The 20,520-nt window shown below is 35.0% G+C and overlaps 1 protein-coding gene across 1 annotated transcript; it reads left to right on the top strand.

The window, feature by feature from the left end:
- The first annotated feature begins 18,564 nt into the window (after positions 1-18,564).
- On the top strand, positions 18,565-19,872 carry LOC131042528 (large ribosomal subunit protein uL2x). Its single transcript, XM_057975840.2, has 2 exons — positions 18,565-18,728; positions 18,834-19,872. The coding sequence occupies exon 2, from the start codon at positions 18,838-18,840 to the stop codon at positions 19,618-19,620; it is 783 nt and encodes a 260-aa protein (XP_057831823.1). The 5' UTR covers positions 18,565-18,728; positions 18,834-18,837; the 3' UTR covers positions 19,621-19,872.
- The last annotated feature ends 648 nt before the right edge of the window (positions 19,873-20,520 follow it).

Below are 20,520 nucleotides of genomic sequence, written 5' to 3'. Positions count from 1 at the left end.
GCTTACTGACTATCAAAATGCATTGACTCTATTTGGAGAATCTTCAACAAGCTCTCATGTTGATGCTTTTGAGGGTGTATCTTCTTCAAGAGGGCCTAAAAATAAAAGTTGTGATGAATGTCAAAATCGTACCTCAGACAACTAAGATATCTACACATGAACCACAGTAGAATTGGGTATTTACCAAATTGTTTGATTCCTATCTGAGTATGCTACAAAATCTTTTAAAGGATAATCTTGTAACCCTTCTTGAAATTAGACCATTGCTCAACAAAAAACCATATCCTCAATGGTACGATGGTTCTAAATTCCATCAGTATCATTATGTGCTTGGACATGACATTGTGCATTGTATTCATCTTAGACATATAATATGAGATCATATATATAGTGGTATTATCTAGGTCGATGAACGAAAACAAAAAAAACTAACAAGTATGTTGATACAACCAACATTGAGCTCTAGATCTGCATTGATCCTTTCTTTTCTCATTTACCAAACTTCATCTTTGCATCATTAGATCTTGCTTTAAGTGGTGGCCCTTATGTCAACATGGTCACTATCACTTTGAGCTCACCCAATAACTACAGGACAAAGTGTTATGATATGTCTTTTACACCTCTAGATGCTCCTTATAGTGGGTAGCCTGCTCCTTTATGCATCTTGACTAAGATAAATGTCACACTGTTATAGGTGTGATGGTTGATCTTACATATCGAGTCAATGACATTACGGAGGGGGTTATATTTATCAATAATTTACATATAGCAAAAATATAACGAGTGTCATTCCTTTATTCAAATGCATGATAGGTTGTTTGTTCCTCTTCTGGGAAGTACAACCTTGACAATTCTCGTGGGACCCAAGGTAGTGTCAAGCACTTTTGTTGTCTTTCCCAAGTCAAACTTATTCCCTGTTAAGCTAAGTATCCCTTGATGATTGTCATGGAAGAGATCCCCTCAGTTGTTCATAAGTGTTTAAAGTTCCCTTGTGAAGGCACAATGCACATTGTCCAGGATACTAGATACCAGCCACAAGTTGCCCATGGGAGATTTTTGTTGGATCATTTTTGGTCTGCTCTAATTGGGTCGTTGCTTTCTCACAAAGACTTCTTATAAAAGGCCTACTATAAGACGAGAGATTTGGCATCTAATTTAGATCAACCTATGATTTATCTACCTCCTCTTGCATCAGTTTTTGCTCCTCCTTTATTGTTTGCCCTTGTGTTGTAGTGGTTTACATCTTCTACCCCTTCTTCATCACAGGCCAAAGATAGACCTTTTCCTCAGGGTATACCTCCTCGCTTGCCTAGGACTATGTAGCCCATACTTGTGTCTTTTGTTCTTACATTTCCATCTGGTATAGACAAAGGAAAGGCACCCATTTTGTTGACATCTACAACCCACCCTCCCTTTAAACCATTGATCCTTACTGATATCCCTCATCCTACTTGGCATGGTAGGGGTAGATGTTTACCTCAATCTCATCCATCACCTTTGGCTCTTGCATCATATCCTTCAAGGGTCCCCCCTATTCCTCTTACTACTCCTAGAGAAAATTGAGGAAGGGTGTTCGCAGTTGCACTCATAGAGCCTATAACAACAACACCTCTCGCCTCATTAGTTAGACCTTCTCCTTTGCTAGAAATGATGTTAGTGGCCTATCCTATGTGGATAAGGATGTTTATGAGCCTTCTCATACTTCTATACTTGGTCCCTATTTACATCAAAACTAGCTTATGTATGATCATAAGCATCGTTGACAAGTGATGGCTTGGGAATGTGAGGTTTCCTTGAAGGTTGAGGGTGAGTAATTGGTGTCTGGTCCTACTCTTTCTATTTTCATGCCTACTCCCACTCTCATTTTTCTCATTGCATTTGCATCCTCTCTATCTTTTGTGTTGTTTCCTATCACTTATGTAATAAAGGGTAGAAACTATCATTCAATCACCAATCATCTGTCTTACTCATAGGGTCTTTTGACTTATCAAACTTCAGAAATTATCCTTCTTCTTCAATTGGAATTGCAGGGTATGTAGATATCTTCTCCCTGCATCCAATTCCTAACCTAGCACATGAGGATGCTAGGACTATCTTTGAAGGGAAACAATGTCCTCTCCACCCTTTGCTACAGAACTTAAAACCACCATTAAAACTACCCTAACATTACCCATTCCACCTGGTATATCCTGCAACAAGGTGGAATGGTAGACATTCACATCTTAGACTCTCAACCTCGTAAACCACTTTATTTCAAACACTTCCTATCACAGAAATGACAGTAACTGCTAGCTTCCTTACTACTGAAACTCCAACATATTAAAAAATGAATGTTAATTCATAATACAATTAACTGTAATGGAACTCAACTCTGCAATAGACCATACAGGTCGAGCAAGCCAATGGAAAAATAATACCAAAAAATGTTTTAAGCAACGAAAAATGAATAGCTTCTATTTGTTCTTCCTTCAATCTTTCAATAGAAAAAATTAATACCATCACCAACCATTGTCTCATAGCTTTCGAGGCATTCAAAAACTTCATATTCTGGACAACAGTCATACCATGACTATTGGTGTTCCAGTTACAACTGATTAAGCATCTTTTCCTATTTTATTGTCATTCACATAAAAGTTAGACCTTACAAGACTTTATCATATAAACATGTTTGAGAAATACAAAATGGTCATCAGGAACCTTATTAAAAACCAAAGAAAACATCATGACCCCTAAAACTCCTAAGTCACAATTTCATAATTATACCAAAATTGCCAAGTTGGTGCTCCTGCACCATACACCCAGAGAGGAAAAAATTTCATCCTCTTGATGAAATGAGGTCTTCAACCTTGAATCCATGTTGGTTAATGTCTTCTTCATACATCCAGGTTGCATCCTCATTTGGTAGACCATTCCATTTGACCAAGTACTCTTTATACGCCTTCCTTCTTGTCCTCTTCACCACCTTGGAAACTAGGATAGCTTCAAGCTGCATAGGTTGATAAGGTAAAATATCTTTAATCCAATTCACATTAGCATCCTTAGGTTTGCTTGCTTCCTAACCTACAAAAGCAGATCCCCTAAAAGGGTATGATCAACTACATTAAAGATTGGTGAGATGGCAACTCCTCATGGGAGTTCAATTTCATATGCATTAAGACCGAACTAGTGTACTATTTAGCAAGGACCAATCTTTTTCATCATTAACTTGGTGTATTTTCCTTTGGGAAGCCTCCCCTTTCTGATATAAGAAAACACCACATCCCCAACCTTGTATTGGACATCTTTCTTTCTCAAATTTGCACTCTCCTTATACTTTCCCACACTCTTCTTTAAAGTCTCTCTGACCTACTCATGGATATCTATCATGGTTACAACAAAATATTCATCATGTACACTTATTTTGTTCAATCCACTTATGTCTCTCAACTCATAGACTCCCCTTTTATGCATTCCACAAACAACCTCAAATGGACTTTTACCAATACTACGGTTGATTGAGTCATTATAGGCATATTCAGCCCGTGACAAGAACAATTCCCAAGCTTCATTATGTTCCTTTGTCAAACATCTCAATAAATTGCCCAAAGATCTGTTCACAACCTCAATTTTCCCATCTGTTTGAGGATGGTAGGTAGAACTAAAAGTTAAATTAGTCCCTAGCTTCCTCCACAAGGTTCTCCAAAAATGGCCAATGAACTTGAGATCTCTATCTGATACTATAGACAATGGCAAAGCATGAATTCTCGCAATCTCTTTAAAGAACAAATGTGTAATATGAGAGGCATCTACTACTACATAAACAATATCAAACCCCCATAAAGTCCTTAGAACATCCAACACAAAATCCATACTTATTGACTCCCATGGTCTACTTGGTATGGGTAAAGGTTGATACAAACCGGCATTGGAACTTGAGCCCTTAGCCCTTTAACATATCATACAACTATCAACAACCTTTTTCATGTATCCAAGTGCAAATTTAGCCAATAGTAAAACCTCTTGACATGTTCCAAAGTTTTATCACAACCAAAATATCCCCCTAAAGTACCACAATGCTTTTCCTTCACCAATTTCTCCCTCATTGAGCATTTGGGCACACACAATTGAGCCCCTTTGAAGAGAAACCCATCTTGTATCACAAAATCCTCACAGTCATTATGAAATGAACCTTGAAATTGTTGGCATACATTAAAAGCATCACTGGAATCTACATCAGCAACATACATACTTCTAAAACTGTTTATTCCCACACTTTGGAGTTGCACTTCTTGTACTAGTCATGCTCTTCTACTCAATGCATCAGCTAATTTGTTGGCTTGACCCTTTTTATGTTTGATATTGAATGTATAAGCCTAAAGGTATTCTACCCATTTCATGTGTCTATGACTTAATTTCTCTTCGTTGTTAAGAAAAAACAAAGCATGATTATCAGTTAATACTACAAACTCCTTAGGTAGAAGATAATGTCTCCATTTTTTAAGTGCTTGGACCATGGCATAAAGCTCCAAATCATATGATGAATATTTCTTTTTGGCCTCATTAATTTTCACTGAAGAATGCAATTGGTTTTCCTTCCTGACTTAATACTGCCCCTATTGCAAACCCACTAGCATCACACTCAATAGTAAATACTTTACCCAAATCAGGAAGTGTAAGGATTGGCTATTGTGATACCTTTTCCTTCAAGAATTCAAAACTTTGATCTGCTTCCTTTTTCCATTGAAATCTGATCTTTTTCTCCCCCTTAATGGTGTCAATCATTGGTGCAACAATATGACTAAAATTTCTGATAAATTTCTGGTAAAAACTTGCCAAACCATGGAAACTCTTAACTTCTCCAATTGTCTTAGGTGTAGGCCAATTGATTATTGCATCCACTTTGGTGGGATCCATCTTCAAATTTCCTTCAGAGATCACAAATCCTAAATAGATAAGTTCCTCTTTCATCCACTCACAGTTCTTGAGATTGATCATTAGTCTTTCCTCATTCAATCTCCTCAACACCCTGTCCAAGTGTTCCAAGTGTTCTTCTATCTTGCTGTAGACTAAAATGTCATCCATGTATACTACTACAAACTTATTGATAAAATCCCTCAAGACCTCATTCATGACGCTCATGAATGTACTAGGGGCATTAGATAGCCCAAAGGGCGTCACTAACCATTCATAGAGGCCTTCATTGGTTTTGAATGTTGTTTTCCACTCATCACCTTCTCTTACCCTTATCTGATGATAACCACTCCTTAAATCTCTCTTTTAAAAGTGCCTTGCACCTGCTAGGTTGTCTGTGAGGTCTTCTATCCAAGGTATAGGAAATCTATACCTAATTGTGATTTTGTTCATATCCCCAGAGTTCATGCAAAGTCTCCACTTCCCATCCTTTTTGGGTGCCAAGACAGTTGGCACAACACATGGACTTAGGCTCTTTCTTAATAAACCTTTATCCAACAAATCCTACACCTAATTTTTGATCTCCTTATTTTGTTGAGGCATCATCTTATATACTGCCTTATTGGGCAAACTTGCACCAGGTATTAAGTCAATATGATGACTTACATCTTGGACTGGTGGCAAAGCATTTGGCAACTCCTCCACTACTATATTCTCACACTTGTCAAGTAGACCCTGCACTTCACTTGGGACTTCTTCCTAGTCACTAATTGCAGTATTGCATAGTGGATTAGCTACAATGGCATATCCACATTCTTCCTCTTCAAGGTCCTTCAAAAATTCCTTTTCCTTCACCACCATGACACTAGGCCCTTCATGAGTTGCACCCATATCTTCTTGCAGTGGTTCAAGGGTATAAGACACTCCATCCTTCTCAATAGCATGAATTTTTTTATGCCCATCATGTTGGGCTCTCCTATCAAATTGCCAAGGCCTTCCAAGAAGAAGGTGGCACACATCCATTGGAACAATATTACATAGAACTTTATCCTTGTAAGGACCCATATTAAATTCTACTCATGTCTGCTCATTCACAAGTACTTGTTGTCCCCTATTAAGCCATGATATCTTATAACGATTTTGATGAGGGATTCTCTTCAACTTAAGTTTTTGTACCATTTCTAAAGATACTATATTATCTATTGAACCTGAATCAACTATAACTTTGCATACCTTGCCTTGGGATTTGCAATTTCTTTGGAACAAAGCTTTCCTTTGAGGAGTCTCCTTGATGGTTGGTACTTTTATTAGAGTCCTTTTAATCATCAAAGATTCTCCTATCTCTGGAGTGACATGAATGGAATGAGATTTCACACTCCCTTCATCCTCCTCCCGCACTAATTGATTCCTCTTTTCCCCATTATAAGAACTTATGCCCACTTTATTAGGACACTTCCATGCTGGATGTCCAATTTGGTTGCAGTTATAGCACTTTCCTAAGAAAGTATTAGAACCCCTTCTTGGTCCATTGAATCTTCCTTTGACTTCCCGTCTCCTACCTCTAAAACTTCCACTTGAATCACCACTAAACTCTTGATTTATATTCTACTCACCTGGGTTCTTTTGTGGTCCTCTTCCACTATGATTTCCTCTGCCTCTAAAATTTCTTCCCCTACCTCTTCCTTATTGTTCTTGCTTCCTCTTAATCTTTTCTTCAGCCTTACAAGCGAGTTGATAACATTCTTCCATAGTTCTTGGTGTGGCCAAGCTCAATTCATCCCGTATGTTGAATCTCAACCCATTGAGATACCTTGCAATCTTCTCTACCTCATCTTCATGGTGTCCGGATCTCAAAGTCAGATTGTAGAATTCTTTAGTATAGGACATAACATCCATATCCCTCCATTTTCTTATCCCACTGACATGTTGCATACATAGGTTATGTCTAGGACAACATTGTTTGCTCCTCCTGCTTCATAGCCTCATCTTCATCGTAGTTTCTTTCACCTTCACAACAAACTAAGCAAAAGTTTGAGCAGGGCATCCTTCCTGAGTTTTATCATTGAAAATCGGCTCCGACAACCTTTTTGCTTGTTTATTTGCTTGTTTTAGTGTCTATTTATTTGTCTTCTTTTGTTTGCATTGTTCAAGAGGTTCCACCTTATTCAAAGTTTATCTCTACCCCTCTTCTAGAGGTCGGTAATGTGGTGATGTAGATTCTATTTCAATGCCTCAGGCTGAGTCACTGACCTCTTTAATAGAGGGGTATTTGTTTGACTCTTTAGAGGACAACTCAATGTTGTTTTTTATGTTCATATGATTGTTGACCCTTGTCTCTTACGAGCTTCAAGATGAGTGGAAGTTGCATCATCCTTGGCTCTTAATATTGGTGAGGCACCTTGGTAGCACCCTTGCAGTTGTCCCTCTTCGGTCTCATCCTCCCACCCCATATGATCAAGATTGGGAGGATGATAACTTGATGGTGGATAACCTCTAGGAGAATACTCATCTTATATTGTAGATTAGAGCATGCTCGTGTATGTTCCCCATGCTTGTTTTTATCTATTTTTTCCCCCCTAAAGGACCCAAGTTACTATGTAGCTACTTGGAAACAAGGGGTGATGAATGTGTTTATATGTTTGTGCTCTCTTGGAGGACCCAAGTGATGCAGAGGCTCAAGTCATGACTCAACAACTTGGAAACATTTCAATGCCCTTCACCAAACTCAACACAAGGCTTGTATCACAAATCTTCAAGCATCCCAACATCTCAAATACATAAGGACTTATCAAGAATCAGGTCCTAAACAACAACCATATCATACTTCACAAACTCAAAACTCCCCTTCAAAATGACTCATTGCCTTATGGCTACAAATGACAATTATGGTTTCTATTGTTCACTAGACCCCAGTAACTTCAAAGACTTCCTGTAGCAATTCAATACAACATCATTGCCCCTTGACAACCTTCAAGAATCAAAGATCTATCTACCATCATATCTTATATAGAATCAAATACTAACACAATATTTCAACACCTTAGCAACTCTCACAAACATTGCTTCCACACACTTCTTGTTCTGGCAGCGACATGAGCCTATACAAAAAAATGATAGTTCTCGAGAATGAGCCTGTTTGACCCCTCAAAAGGCCTTACTAATTTTTCTGGTAAAAATAAAGTTTTGTTGTAACATCATTATCCCCCCTCTCAATCAAGTTTCAGATCTTTACTCAACCATAAATAGTTGTACTAACACGTTGTCTAACTGCAAATTCTGGAAAATATTTTTTGAATAGGTTGCCTTCACAAAAATGATCATAACTTACTCATTCATCCATAAAAAATCGACGAAACTTGAAGAAAATTAAAGTCAAATCATGTAGCCAACAAATAAAAGTGGTTTCATACCAATACTAGGTCGTATATGCCCATACAACTTGCTGCAATGTGATTGTTCATGCCTTTATCAGTTTGATTTTTACTATGAACTGTAACAAACAATCTTTAATAACTTTCACAAAATTGATCATGAAGTAAATCTCTCAGGTCATATTGTAGATTGACTAGTTAAAGAACGTTTCTCCAATTTATAGCTAGATCTAACTATTAAAACAAATGTTATGAGGGTTTTACCAAAACAGGTAACCCTTGGTAGGGTTTTGGCAGTTTTCACCAAATTTGATATAACTTTGCTAAGACGCAATGAAATTAAATAAAACAAAGACCAAAATGCAGAAAATACATTTCCCTAACATGTCCAACATGTTTCCAAAGTAAATGAATCAGATTTAATAATGAAAAAATGCAATGGACCAAACTGTAACATTAGGGAAGGATAGTGTAAAAGCAAAAAATCTTCACATTTTATTAATCTCTTCCCTCAATACACACCAACCAACCATTATTCAACCTCCTTTACTCGCATATATAATAACTACATCAAAACCAACCCCCAAACCAACTCTGACTACTTTTTGAATGTTATGACCTTTAGATTACATCTTTTTGCAAATTTTGCAATTTTACTTTGTGACAACTTTGCAACTTTTATCGAACTTGACAACATGACCCCAGAACATGTCCTACTGATTCCAAATCACCTAATTACCCTTTAAACATGCTTAAATGACCTTATTACATCATCTCAACCCATATTGGGCATTATTACATGCTTTGACCAACTTTGACCTTGTCAAGATCTTATAGGTCACCAAGAGCATAATGGCTTTAATAGCCTTACAAAATGATTTGAATTGACTCCAAATAGTCCTTAGGAACTTACATAACTTTGACAAAACATTAAAAAAAATAAAAAAAAATAAAAATCCTTCATGGGCATCTAAACGAGTAGGTGCTCCTTCACCATCAAGTCACTCTAAAAGTGCTTGGAAATAGAGGATTATCTATTGTGACTATTAGAGTTATCTTTTATTAGCTAATAATCATTTATTTAATTATTAGTCTATTATACTCTATACTTCAACTAAACTTAGGAATCTTATAATTCTTTAGGGTTTTCACCTTTAGGGTTTCGAGTATCCTTTTATAAGGATTCTCTCTTTGTAATTTCATAACAATTGTAATTATTCAATTGCATTCTTGTTGCACAATAAATATGACTCCTCTTTTCTGGATCTTTGAATTCTAGCCTCCATAGCTTTTTTGCTTCTCTCCTTCTGTGGCAGGTTTGCATGCAAGTGATCCTTGGGAGTTGTAGAGTTAATTTTTCCTCAACTCCTATAGTGACCTTCCTCTATTCGTTAATCATCTTTCTTCTATTTGTTGTATCTTGATTTTTGGTATTTAGGGATGATGCAAAGAGTTGAGAGAATTTAGGTTTCTATCCATGTTGACCCAAAATTTATTTTATCTTTGTCTTCATGTGCCTTCTTCAGATCCAAAAATGCTCTCTTAGCATTATGCCTTTGTTGATGTTCTCTTGCAATGCGATTTTGTTGATTATGACTTCAAGATTTTGTAGAGGGAGGTTGTGGATCACTCAACATCAATTCCTTTTCTTTACTTTCTCTAGGTATGGAAGGAATCATAGAAGGTTGAGAGATAAGAGGTGTTACTCGTTTACCTCTTTATACTTTATAGGATTATGGAGGTAGAATCACAACATATTTAGGAAGACTATTAAGAGTAGGGATGATTCCAAATGTAGGATGTGTTTCACTTATTACCTATGGGGTAGGAAGAGCTACTTGTATATCCATAGAAGATGAAGGATACTTAGGGTTAACAATAAAATCAAATCTTAATAGATTACTTTAGGATAAGTTATCTATCCTATTGGCTTAAAAATTTTGATAAGAGAGGAATAGGATATCTTGATGAGGTTTAAGTGATTGAGGTTTTGAGGCTAAAAGTAATCAATGGTAAAGTTTCCAAAATTATCTAAGGGCTAAATAAGAATATGATGTATAGTTATGACTTGTCCTTTGTAGGGGAATTTCAAACACTTATGGATTTTGGAAGGGTCTACCTTCATGGATGTGAGACAAGGATGACCCAACTTCACATGAAATTGGTTTCAAGAAGGAACAATGGTAAAAGGAGCATTCAAGAACTTAGAGCCATATTCAATGGGATAGGTGATGGAACCCACGGCGGGACACATGAAACTATCATGCACCTTGATGAAGACATCGTATTTATGATACATGTCTTCATATAGTTCATGTGTGTAGATATATTCTTTGGTAATTGCATTCACCATACACACTGGATCAATAAGAACTTCAAAAGAGAGTTTTACTTTGATTTTCAAAATAATGTATAATGGACTGTAAGGTGCATTTATGATATCACTCAAGGAAAATGTGATATTGGGTTCATGATTAGGTTGAGGTTTCTCTCGATCTATCAAATTCACAATGTTTTTTTGGTCAAGTAAGTCATCATTGGTTGTATGCCTATCATCTTTAAGCTCAACAACATTCGTGAAATGGAAGGCAAAGGATTAGTAAAGATTCCCAAGTTTTGATTGGGTGGTGCTACAAATTTATTCCCTTTATCATTCACCCCATCCACCATAATAACATGTGAGTCAACAAGGTCTTGAATTTTATTTTTTAAAATATATACATTTCTTTGTGTCATGTCTGGGTTGACAATGATATTGACAAAATAATTTTGAGTTAAAGGAAGGAGGTAAAGGTTTTGAGGTATCTATGGGATGGATAGTGAGAACCTTCTTCAAGTTGTTGTTAATAATTTTAAACATAATGGTATGCAAGGAATCAAAAAGTGGTGTGAATTTGTGATCCTTGAATGGTTTAAAAAGAAAGTGAGATACAATAGGGGGTGTTGTGGTTGCAACTTGAGTATCGATGTTGGAAGAATTATTGTTGGCGATCTTAATGAAGTTTTTGTTTTGTTTTCTAAATCCTTGGTAAGTTTGATGAGCATTTTTAGACTTATCAAATGGAGCCAAATATGAAGAACCTTCATATTGACTAAGTTGAACTTGATATTCATGACGTGTTGTGCACAAGTGTGTGAAAGATGGGAATCTCAAAAGAAAAATATTTTCTCTAGTATGTGGTTGCAAATTCTAAATAAAAATTCTTTGAATATTAGCATCAAGGAGAATATAAAAAAATTGTGAATACAAATGATGATATCTACTAGTGAAATCATACACATTTTCCTTAGCACCTTATTTACAATGAAACAAATTAGTCAATATAATTTGTAGCCCAATGTTGTTTTGAAAATGTTGTGAGAATCTATCCACTAACAATTGAAAATCAATAATTGAATTATCAGGGAAGAAGTAAAAACATTCCAAATTAGTTTCTCTTAATGATTGAGGGAAGAGTTTTGTAAGAAGTTTTTGGTCAAAGAAGTCAATGCATAAAGCATACAATATTTTCACATGAGTATGGGGGTCACCTTTTTCATTGTATTTCTCAATTCAATGGACCTCAATGTTTTGTGGGATTGGATTTGAAGGATCCCAATGGAAAGTGAGCTACTTGTGATGTATGAAGGAATAATGGATCACAATTGGTTTATGTTGGCCAAATGTTGTTGTAAGGATGATTTTATTAAAATAAATGGTTTGTGGTGGTATCAATGGGCAAATTGGTTTGTGAAAAGTTATAATGTGATGGATGATTTGATGGTATATTACACTAAGTAAGTGAAACATTGTGGTGAGTGGGATGAGGAGATGATTAATGCATGTTTTGAGAAAAGAAAGGGAGATTGGTTGAAGGTAGGACATAAGAATATTGATTGGTAGGACTAACCCTATCACTAACATGTATATTTACCATTTTTAGTAGTAGCCATGATAGATAATGCATAGGTAATAACATTGGATAGTATTGTGGGCACATGCATTGATATCTCAACTTGGGTTGGAGGAGAGAATTATTCAGGCACTTCCACACAACTAGCTAACTTCATAGTGTTTTCATCCACTATGTGAGCTATGCTATTTATAAATTCCATATCATGTTTTTCACCTTGAAAGAAATTCCTTAAACTCTCAATTAAGGGGGTCATCTTTCCAACCAAGTTCTCTTGACTCACAAATTCTTCAATATTTTCCAATTACTTGTCAATCTTCACCAATTATTCATTAGACACTTGTATTGAAGGGTCATTTTCATCATGAGAAGCATGAGAGGAGGGATTCTTGGTAATGCTAGGCAAGATAGGTACTAGATTAAGATAAGATGACTCTCCCGAGCTCTTAGGTGGGAATAAGGTAACATTCAACTTAGGTTCAACAATACTCTAGTATTTAAACCATAAGAAGCCATAAGTATATAACTTCTTCTTACATGAATATTGGATTTGGAATAATGGGTTATGAAACTCATAAACAAGTACAAGCTCCAACAACAAATAATTGCTCCTAGGAAATAAAGAAGGAAAGATAATTTAGGAAAAGTTAGATGAATTGGTTTATGCTTGCAATGCTTTCAATTATTTAAAACAATGTATTACAATTATGAATAATAATACACCAAACTAAATTTTTTTATTTAATGATAGAAATGAAGCAATTGAATATTAAAGTGATCAAACTATGTGATATAGCAATGAAATGATTAATTTATAGCCAGTTTAAGCAATATAAGATATCAAAATAATGATTGATTAATGAATGAATACAAGCACATCAAAGATTAATTTCAGAAATTAATCTCTCTAAATTTGAACATCTAAACCAAATCAAACTCTAACCCTAACACTAAAGCAAATTTAACCTTAAGCTAAGTTACCTAATTGAACACTAAACCAAATCAAACCCTAACACATTAAATTATGGTTAGTAAATTTTAATATCAACCCTAAATATAATTCTAAATCTAATCTCAATCCTAGCACTAAAATAAATTGAATCCCAATTGTAACTTTAAACAAATTGAACCCTAACCACAACCCTATACCGAAATGAACCCTAACACTAATCCTAAACCAATTTGAATCCTAACTCTTAAACAAATTATTAATATTAACAATAACACAGAACCAAATTGAACCCTAATCCTAACACTCAAACAAATTGAACCCTAATCTCAAATCAAATTCAACCTTAACCCTAAACCTAATTCAAAACAAAACCAAATTGAATCCTAACTCCAAACCAAATTGTACCTTGAACCTAACACTAAACTAAAACTCCAAACCTAAACTAAATTGAACCCTAACCCTAATCTTGAAAGTACTAAACTTAATTGAATGCTAACCCACATTACATTAGTGTTAGTTTTATAATATTAACCCTAGCTATAATTCTATATCTAATCTTGACCATAAAACTAAATTAAATTGAACCCTAACCATAATCATAACCCAAATTGAACCCAAATCTTAAACCAAATTGAACATGAACTTTAACACTCAACCAAATCATACCCTAATTCTTACACTAAACCTAATCGAAACCAAACTCTAAACCAAAACAAATCCTAACCCTAACTCTAAACGAAATAAAATCTTAACCCTAACACTAGGCCAAATTTAACCCTAACCCAAGTTACTTAATTGAACACTGAATCAAATTGAACCCTAATACATTAAATTAGGGCTAGTGTTTTAATCCTTTAACCTTGACTATAATTTTAAATCTAATCTCGACCCTACACTAAACCAAAATGAACCCTATTCATAATTCTAAACCAAATTGAACCCTAACCCTAAACTAAAATGAACCCTACCATTAACCCTAAACCAATTTGAAACCTAACCTTTAATTTTCTTTATTAATGTTAACATTAACACTAAACTAAATTGAACTCTAACCCCATACCAAATTCATCCCTAACCCTAAACCTAGTTCAACACTAAACCAAATTGAACCCTAACTCCAAACCTAATTGTACCTTGACCCTAGCACTAAACCAAAATTAAACTCTAACCCTATACCATATTGAACACTAAACCAAATCGAACTCTGACCGTAAACTTGTTTGAACACTGAACCAAATTGAATGTTAACTCATATTACATTAGCGTTAATGTTATAATCTTAACTCTAATCCCAATTCTATGTCTAATCTTGACTTGAACACTAAAGCAAATTGAACCTCACGTAAACTAGAGTGAACCCAAATATTAAACCAAAGTGAACCCTAACCCTAATACTAAGCCAAATCAAACCACATCCCTAAATCAAATTGTACCCTGATCCTTCCACTAAACCTAATTGTACCCTAGCTCTAAGTAAAATAAAACCTAACACTAAGACTATTTTTTTTTAACCTTAACACAAGTCACCTAAATGAACACTAAACCAAGTTGAACCCTAACACATATGAAATTAGGGTTAGTGTTTTAATCCCAACCCTAATTATAATTCTAAATCCAATCTTTACCCTAACACTAAACCAAATTGAACCTTGACCTTAAACCTAAACCAAAATCAATCTTAACACTTGTATAAACCTAAAAATGGTCCGAAGATAGTTAATTAAATACGCAGTTATTTGATTAATTCCCCTTCCCAATTAATTGAATTCACAAGCAATTTAATTAATTTCTCTATTCATCTACTAGTAAATAAATCTAAATGATTTATTTATATAGTTCATCTCATATCCCCCTTTGATTAATTAATTCTAAATTAATTAATGTCTCCCCATACTAATCAATTCTTCTAATCCCTAATTAAGATTAACAAACTCAAGTTTGTTGAGATTAATTACTATTTTTCAATTATTTGAATTTCTAAATTCAAATGAGCACATGGCTCCTAACTTTAACCACCCAACCTAACCATCCCCTAACTTAACCCATTCAATCTAATCTTGGGTCTAACTAAACCTATCCTATCTTGCACATTCTAACCTCCTTATCCTAACCTCTCATGGTGTGGATATTCTCTCCTTGAGACACATGACACTTTTGCCACATGTCTCCTCCCTTGGACACTTGCCCTCTCATGAGCAAGGCTCCTTGACACTTGTCACCACAGAGATGACAAGTATCCCTTCCTCCAACCTCTTCTCCAATTTCTTCAATCTTGGCCCTTGATATCTTCAGATCAAATATGGACCGTTGATTCCTGCCACCTCAGCTTTGGCCTTGGAATTCCTATAAATACCCCTCATTTTGGAGCAATATGGATCCCATCTCATATCAATTTAGGCATCATTACTATAGGCAATTTGCATTTCGATTATCTAGTAATTAGATTTGGAATTGATCATAGCATGTTAATCTAGTTTCTTACATCAAGCATTTCATATCATCTCCATAGTCAATCATGATCAAATAGCTACTCAACTCTTGAGTTGCCACTTTGGAGGTCATTGCTCCGCTGAGAGCTCATCAATCCAACACCTTCAAGGTCCTCAAGAATAGAGGAAAATGGGACATTTCAAGGAAGGCTTATGGTTTGCATCTTTGATTTAGTTTTTCAATTAAGCTTTTCGATTATACTTTATTGTCTCATTATATGTGTATGTCTATCTTATACCACATTTTTAGCATTACAACAATAAGCCTAAACCAATTTAAATTGTAACACTTAAATAAATTATCAATCTTCACATTAACACTAAACCTAATTGAACTTTAACCCTCAAATAAATTACTAATCTTACCATTAACACTAAACCAAATTGAACCTTAACCTTAACACTAAATCAAATTAAAGTCTAACTCCAAACCAAATTCAAACCTAACATCAATACTAAACCAAAATTAAACTCTAACCCTAAACCTAATTGAACCCTAACCCTAATTTTGATTGAACATTGAATCAAATTGAATGCCGACCCATATTACATTAGAGTTAGTGTTATAATCTTAATCTAACTCTAATTATATATCTAATATTGACCCTAATACTAAAGCAAATTGAACCATAATTCTAACCCTAACCGTAAACCAAAATTGACCGTAACCTCGACCTAAACCAAATTGAACCCTAACACTAAAGAAAGTTGAAGCCAAACCATAAACCAAATTGAATAATTACATTAAGACTAAATCAAATTAGACTATAACCCTAAATCAAATTAAGCCATAACCCTTTAATCTTAAACCAAATTGAACCCTAACCCTAAACCTCATTGAACACTAAATTAGATTGAATCATAACCATAAACCAAATTGTACTCTAAACCTAAAAATAACTATACAATAAACTAAATTGAATCATAACCTTAAACCAAATTGTACCCTAACCTTAACACTAAACCAAATTAGACCCTAAACCTAAACCAAATCGAACCTTAAGCCTAACACTGAATAAAATTGAACCATAACCCTAATCCTAATTGAACATTAAACTAAATTAAACTCTAAACCAAATTGAACCCTAACCCTAGACCAAATTGAACATTATACTAGATTGAACACTAACCCTAATTGTAAGCCTAAACCTAATTGAACATTAAACTAAATTAAACCATAACCCTAGCCTCGAACCAAATTGAGCCCTACCTTTATTTGCAACTCTATACAAAATTGAAGCCTAACCCTAAGCCTAACCCTCGACCAAATTGAACCACAATCCTAACCTTAAAATAAAATGAAATGTAATTATAACCTTTAAACAAATTATTAATCTGAAAACTTAAACTAAACCAAATCAAACCATAACCCTAATACTAAATCAAATTGAGCCCAAACCCCAAACCAAATTGAACCCTAAACCTAAACAAAATTAGATCGTAACCCTAGCCCTAAACCTAATTGAATCCTAACCCTAAACCTAATTAAACACTAAACAAAATTAAACACTAATCCTTATTAAATTAGGGGTTAATATTTCAATCCCAACTTTAACTCTAATTTTATATCTAATTCTAAATCTAACATTAAACAAAATTGAATCCTAACCCTAACACTAAGCCAAAGCCCAAATTGAAACTCAACCCTAAATTCTATATCTAATCTTGACCCTAATACTAAACCATATTGGACCTTAACATTAAACTTAATAAATAAACATTAAACTAAATTGAACCCTAACCCTAAATCAAATAGTACCCTAAACCTAACACTGAATTAAGTTGAGCCCTAGCCCTAAACTAACTTTAACTATTATTCTAAACATTTAATAAAAATTTCAAACCAAATTGAACCCTAGTTAATCTCTAATTGAACCCTAATATTAACTCAAACCACAATTAAATTGTAACCCCAACCATAAAACTAAGTTAGCACTAATCTTAAGTCTTGAACTCTAAATTTAACTATAATTAAACCTCAATACTAACAATAACTCCAAGACTATTTGACGCTTAACCTAGATCTTAATTGTAATTAATGGTAACCTTAATCCAAATTTAGACCTAACTGTTATTGAACCCTAACTTTAGCTCAACCATAATCCCAACCCAAATTGAATTCTAACCCTAAATCTAATTGTACTCCCTATTTGATCTCTAACCATAATGTTAATGCAAATTAAATCTTAACCCTAATCACACCCTAACCTTAACCCTATCAATAACCCTTACCATAATATAATACTAACCCTCACCCTAATTGAATGCACACACGGTTTGTGGGTGGTTGTGTGCATCCTCGAGGGATCAATCTTGCCTCAACTTGCCCCAACTTGACAATTTGTAAACCCAATGTAAGGCAAGTTGGGCATTGGGCTAAGAGATATACCCCTGGGTTAAAAAAAACCACTAGCCTTGATTCTAGCCCTCTTTGAACCTCAACATAACCTTAATCCCAAGCTTTATCGGTAGTATTACAATTTACAATTCAATATGAGTTAGGATTTAAGGGTACCCATTAGATTTTAATTGCAATTAGAGTTTAACTAGGGCTAGAGTTGGTGTTTAATTACAATTACAATTTAATAAGTATAGGGTACACTTAGGATACAATAATGGTTAGAGTTAATGATCGTGTTAACCTATAAGTGGGGTTCTGATTTTATGAGGATTATATTAAGAATGAGGTTTTAAATTTTTTAATTCAAATTATTAAAAACAAATTGATTAAAATTAAATTTATTAGACTTAAAATTAAAAAAATAATTTTTTTCATTTAATTTTTCGTTGAATAAACGTAGCTGTTACTGCAGATTTAACATTACACGTGGATATAAACGCATCGGTATGCCCAAAAACGGACATTATTGATGGACGTGGCAGATTTATATATTTTTATTTATAATTACATTTATATTATATATAACATTATTAATTACCATAAATCTGTAAACATTTTTTGTAATTGTTAAAACCTAAATCGTAATTCAATTCACCCTAAAATCTAAAATGTAAAAGCCTAACCCTTATAAACCCTAACCCTAATTTCATCAGGAGGTACACTGTGGGAGAGGAAGAGGACTGGGAGAGGAGAGGCGTTTCACTACTGTTCTGTTGAAAGTGGATTTTTATAGTAATACCCTAGATATCTGTCTTCATTTTTATCAGAAGTATATGCTGTGTTTTTAAAGGTGTGACTTTTTGTGCTCAATCTTTTGTGGTTGGATTGTATACACAGGAAAATGGGTCGCGTGATCAGAGCGCAGAGGAAGGGAGCAGGTTCCGTGTTCAAGTCGCACACTCATCACAGAAAGGGTCCTGCGCGCTTTCGGAGTTTGGATTACGGCGAGAGAAATGGGTACCTGAAGGGCATCGTTACAGAAGTTGTTCACGATCCGGGGCGCGGCGCACCCCTCTGCCGTGTAAATTTTAGGCATCCCTTCCGTTATAGGCAGCAGAAGGAACTTTTCATCGCTGCTGAGGGGATGTATACAGGTCAGTTCATTTATTGTGGCAAGAAGGCAAATCTCACTGTGGGAAATGTCTTGCCTTTGAGATCTATTCCCGAGGGTGCTGTAGTTTGCAACGTGGAGCAGCACGTCGGCGATCGTGGCTCCTTTGCCAGGGCTTCTGGAGACTACGCCATCGTTATCAGCCACAACCCTGATAATGGCACTTCCAGGGTAAAACTCCCGTCTGGAGCTAAGAAGATTGTGCCAAGTAGTTGCCGGGCAATGATTGGGCAGGTTGCCGGTGGTGGTCGGACAGAAAAACCGATGCTGAAGGCTGGTAACGCGTATCATAAATTTAGGGTTAAAAGAAACTGTTGGCCCAAGGTACGGGGTGTTGCCATGAACCCTGTGGAACATCCCCATGGTGGAGGTAACCACCAACATATTGGGCATGCCAGTACTGTGCGTCGTGATGCACCACCAGGACAAAAAGTTGGTCTTATTGCTGCTAGGAGAACTGGTCGTCTGCGTGGACAAGCTGCAACAGCAGCTTCAAAGACAGATAAGGCTTAGTATCAGACCTAGAGTTACTGATTATGCAACAATGTCTTAGTTTCTTTTCTTTTTAAGGTTGCTTTCTGTCATCAATTTTTGTGAAACAGGTTGTAAACTTTGTTTCCAATTATTGTTTTTTATCATCAGTGGTTTATTGTTAATTCAAAATTTTGAGAGAGACTTAAAACTGGGTTGTAATCCTCGTTTGTTGTTACTGTTTGAGGCAAATTTTAATGCTGTCATATTAATCGAATTTGTCATTTTTGGATCTTCTTTGAGCTACTGTTTTAAGTTTTCAGATCATGGAAATAGAAAAAAAATGATAATTTCTCGGTATGATAAAGTGCAATCTCTCAATTTTTAGGAAATTATAATTTCAAGTTGTTTGATGTATCAAAGAATTTGAGGGTAAATTAATTGGATATTAGAGCTGAAATTTGAGGGCTAATTTTGATAAGATGCTTGAATGCAAATGAAGGAAACCTTGCTATTATTGTTTGAGGCTAATTTTAATGCAGCCATATTAATTGAATTTGTCATTTTTGTTTCTTCTTTGAACGACTTTTTTAGTTTTCAGATCATGGAAATAGAAAAAAATGATAATTTCTCAGTATCAGAATCTGCAAGCTCTCTATTTTAAGAAGTACTAATTTCAAGTTGTTTGATGTATCGAAGAATTTGAGGGCTAATTTTGATGGAATGCTTTTATGCAATTAATGTTTTTGGATTTCAGAGTTAAAAGTTCAGGGAAACCTTGCTATCAAGAGCCCATTATTTTTTACTATTAAGTTTTTTTTATGTGATGAAGGCAAGTGAACATTTGCCAATGAATTCAGTAATGAAGTTGCACTATCTTTGAATGGGAACCAAAATAGTTTTGATTGAGTATATGACAATGTGTTGTAGAAGAAATAGGAC

The sequence above is a fragment of the Cryptomeria japonica genome, chromosome 11 (genome assembly GCF_030272615.1).
Source record: "Cryptomeria japonica chromosome 11, Sugi_1.0, whole genome shotgun sequence".
Classification (NCBI taxonomy): domain Eukaryota; kingdom Viridiplantae; phylum Streptophyta; class Pinopsida; order Cupressales; family Cupressaceae; genus Cryptomeria; species Cryptomeria japonica.
The sequence above is the reverse complement of the archived record's forward strand: the minus strand, read 5'-3'. Positions and strand labels throughout refer to the sequence as shown.

Bases quoted from the DNA above. Each gene is read 5' to 3' on its own strand.
- LOC131042528 (XM_057975840.2), top strand. From the start codon at position 18,838: ATGGGTCGCGTGATCAGAGCGCAGAGGAAGGGAGCAGGTTCCGTGTTC.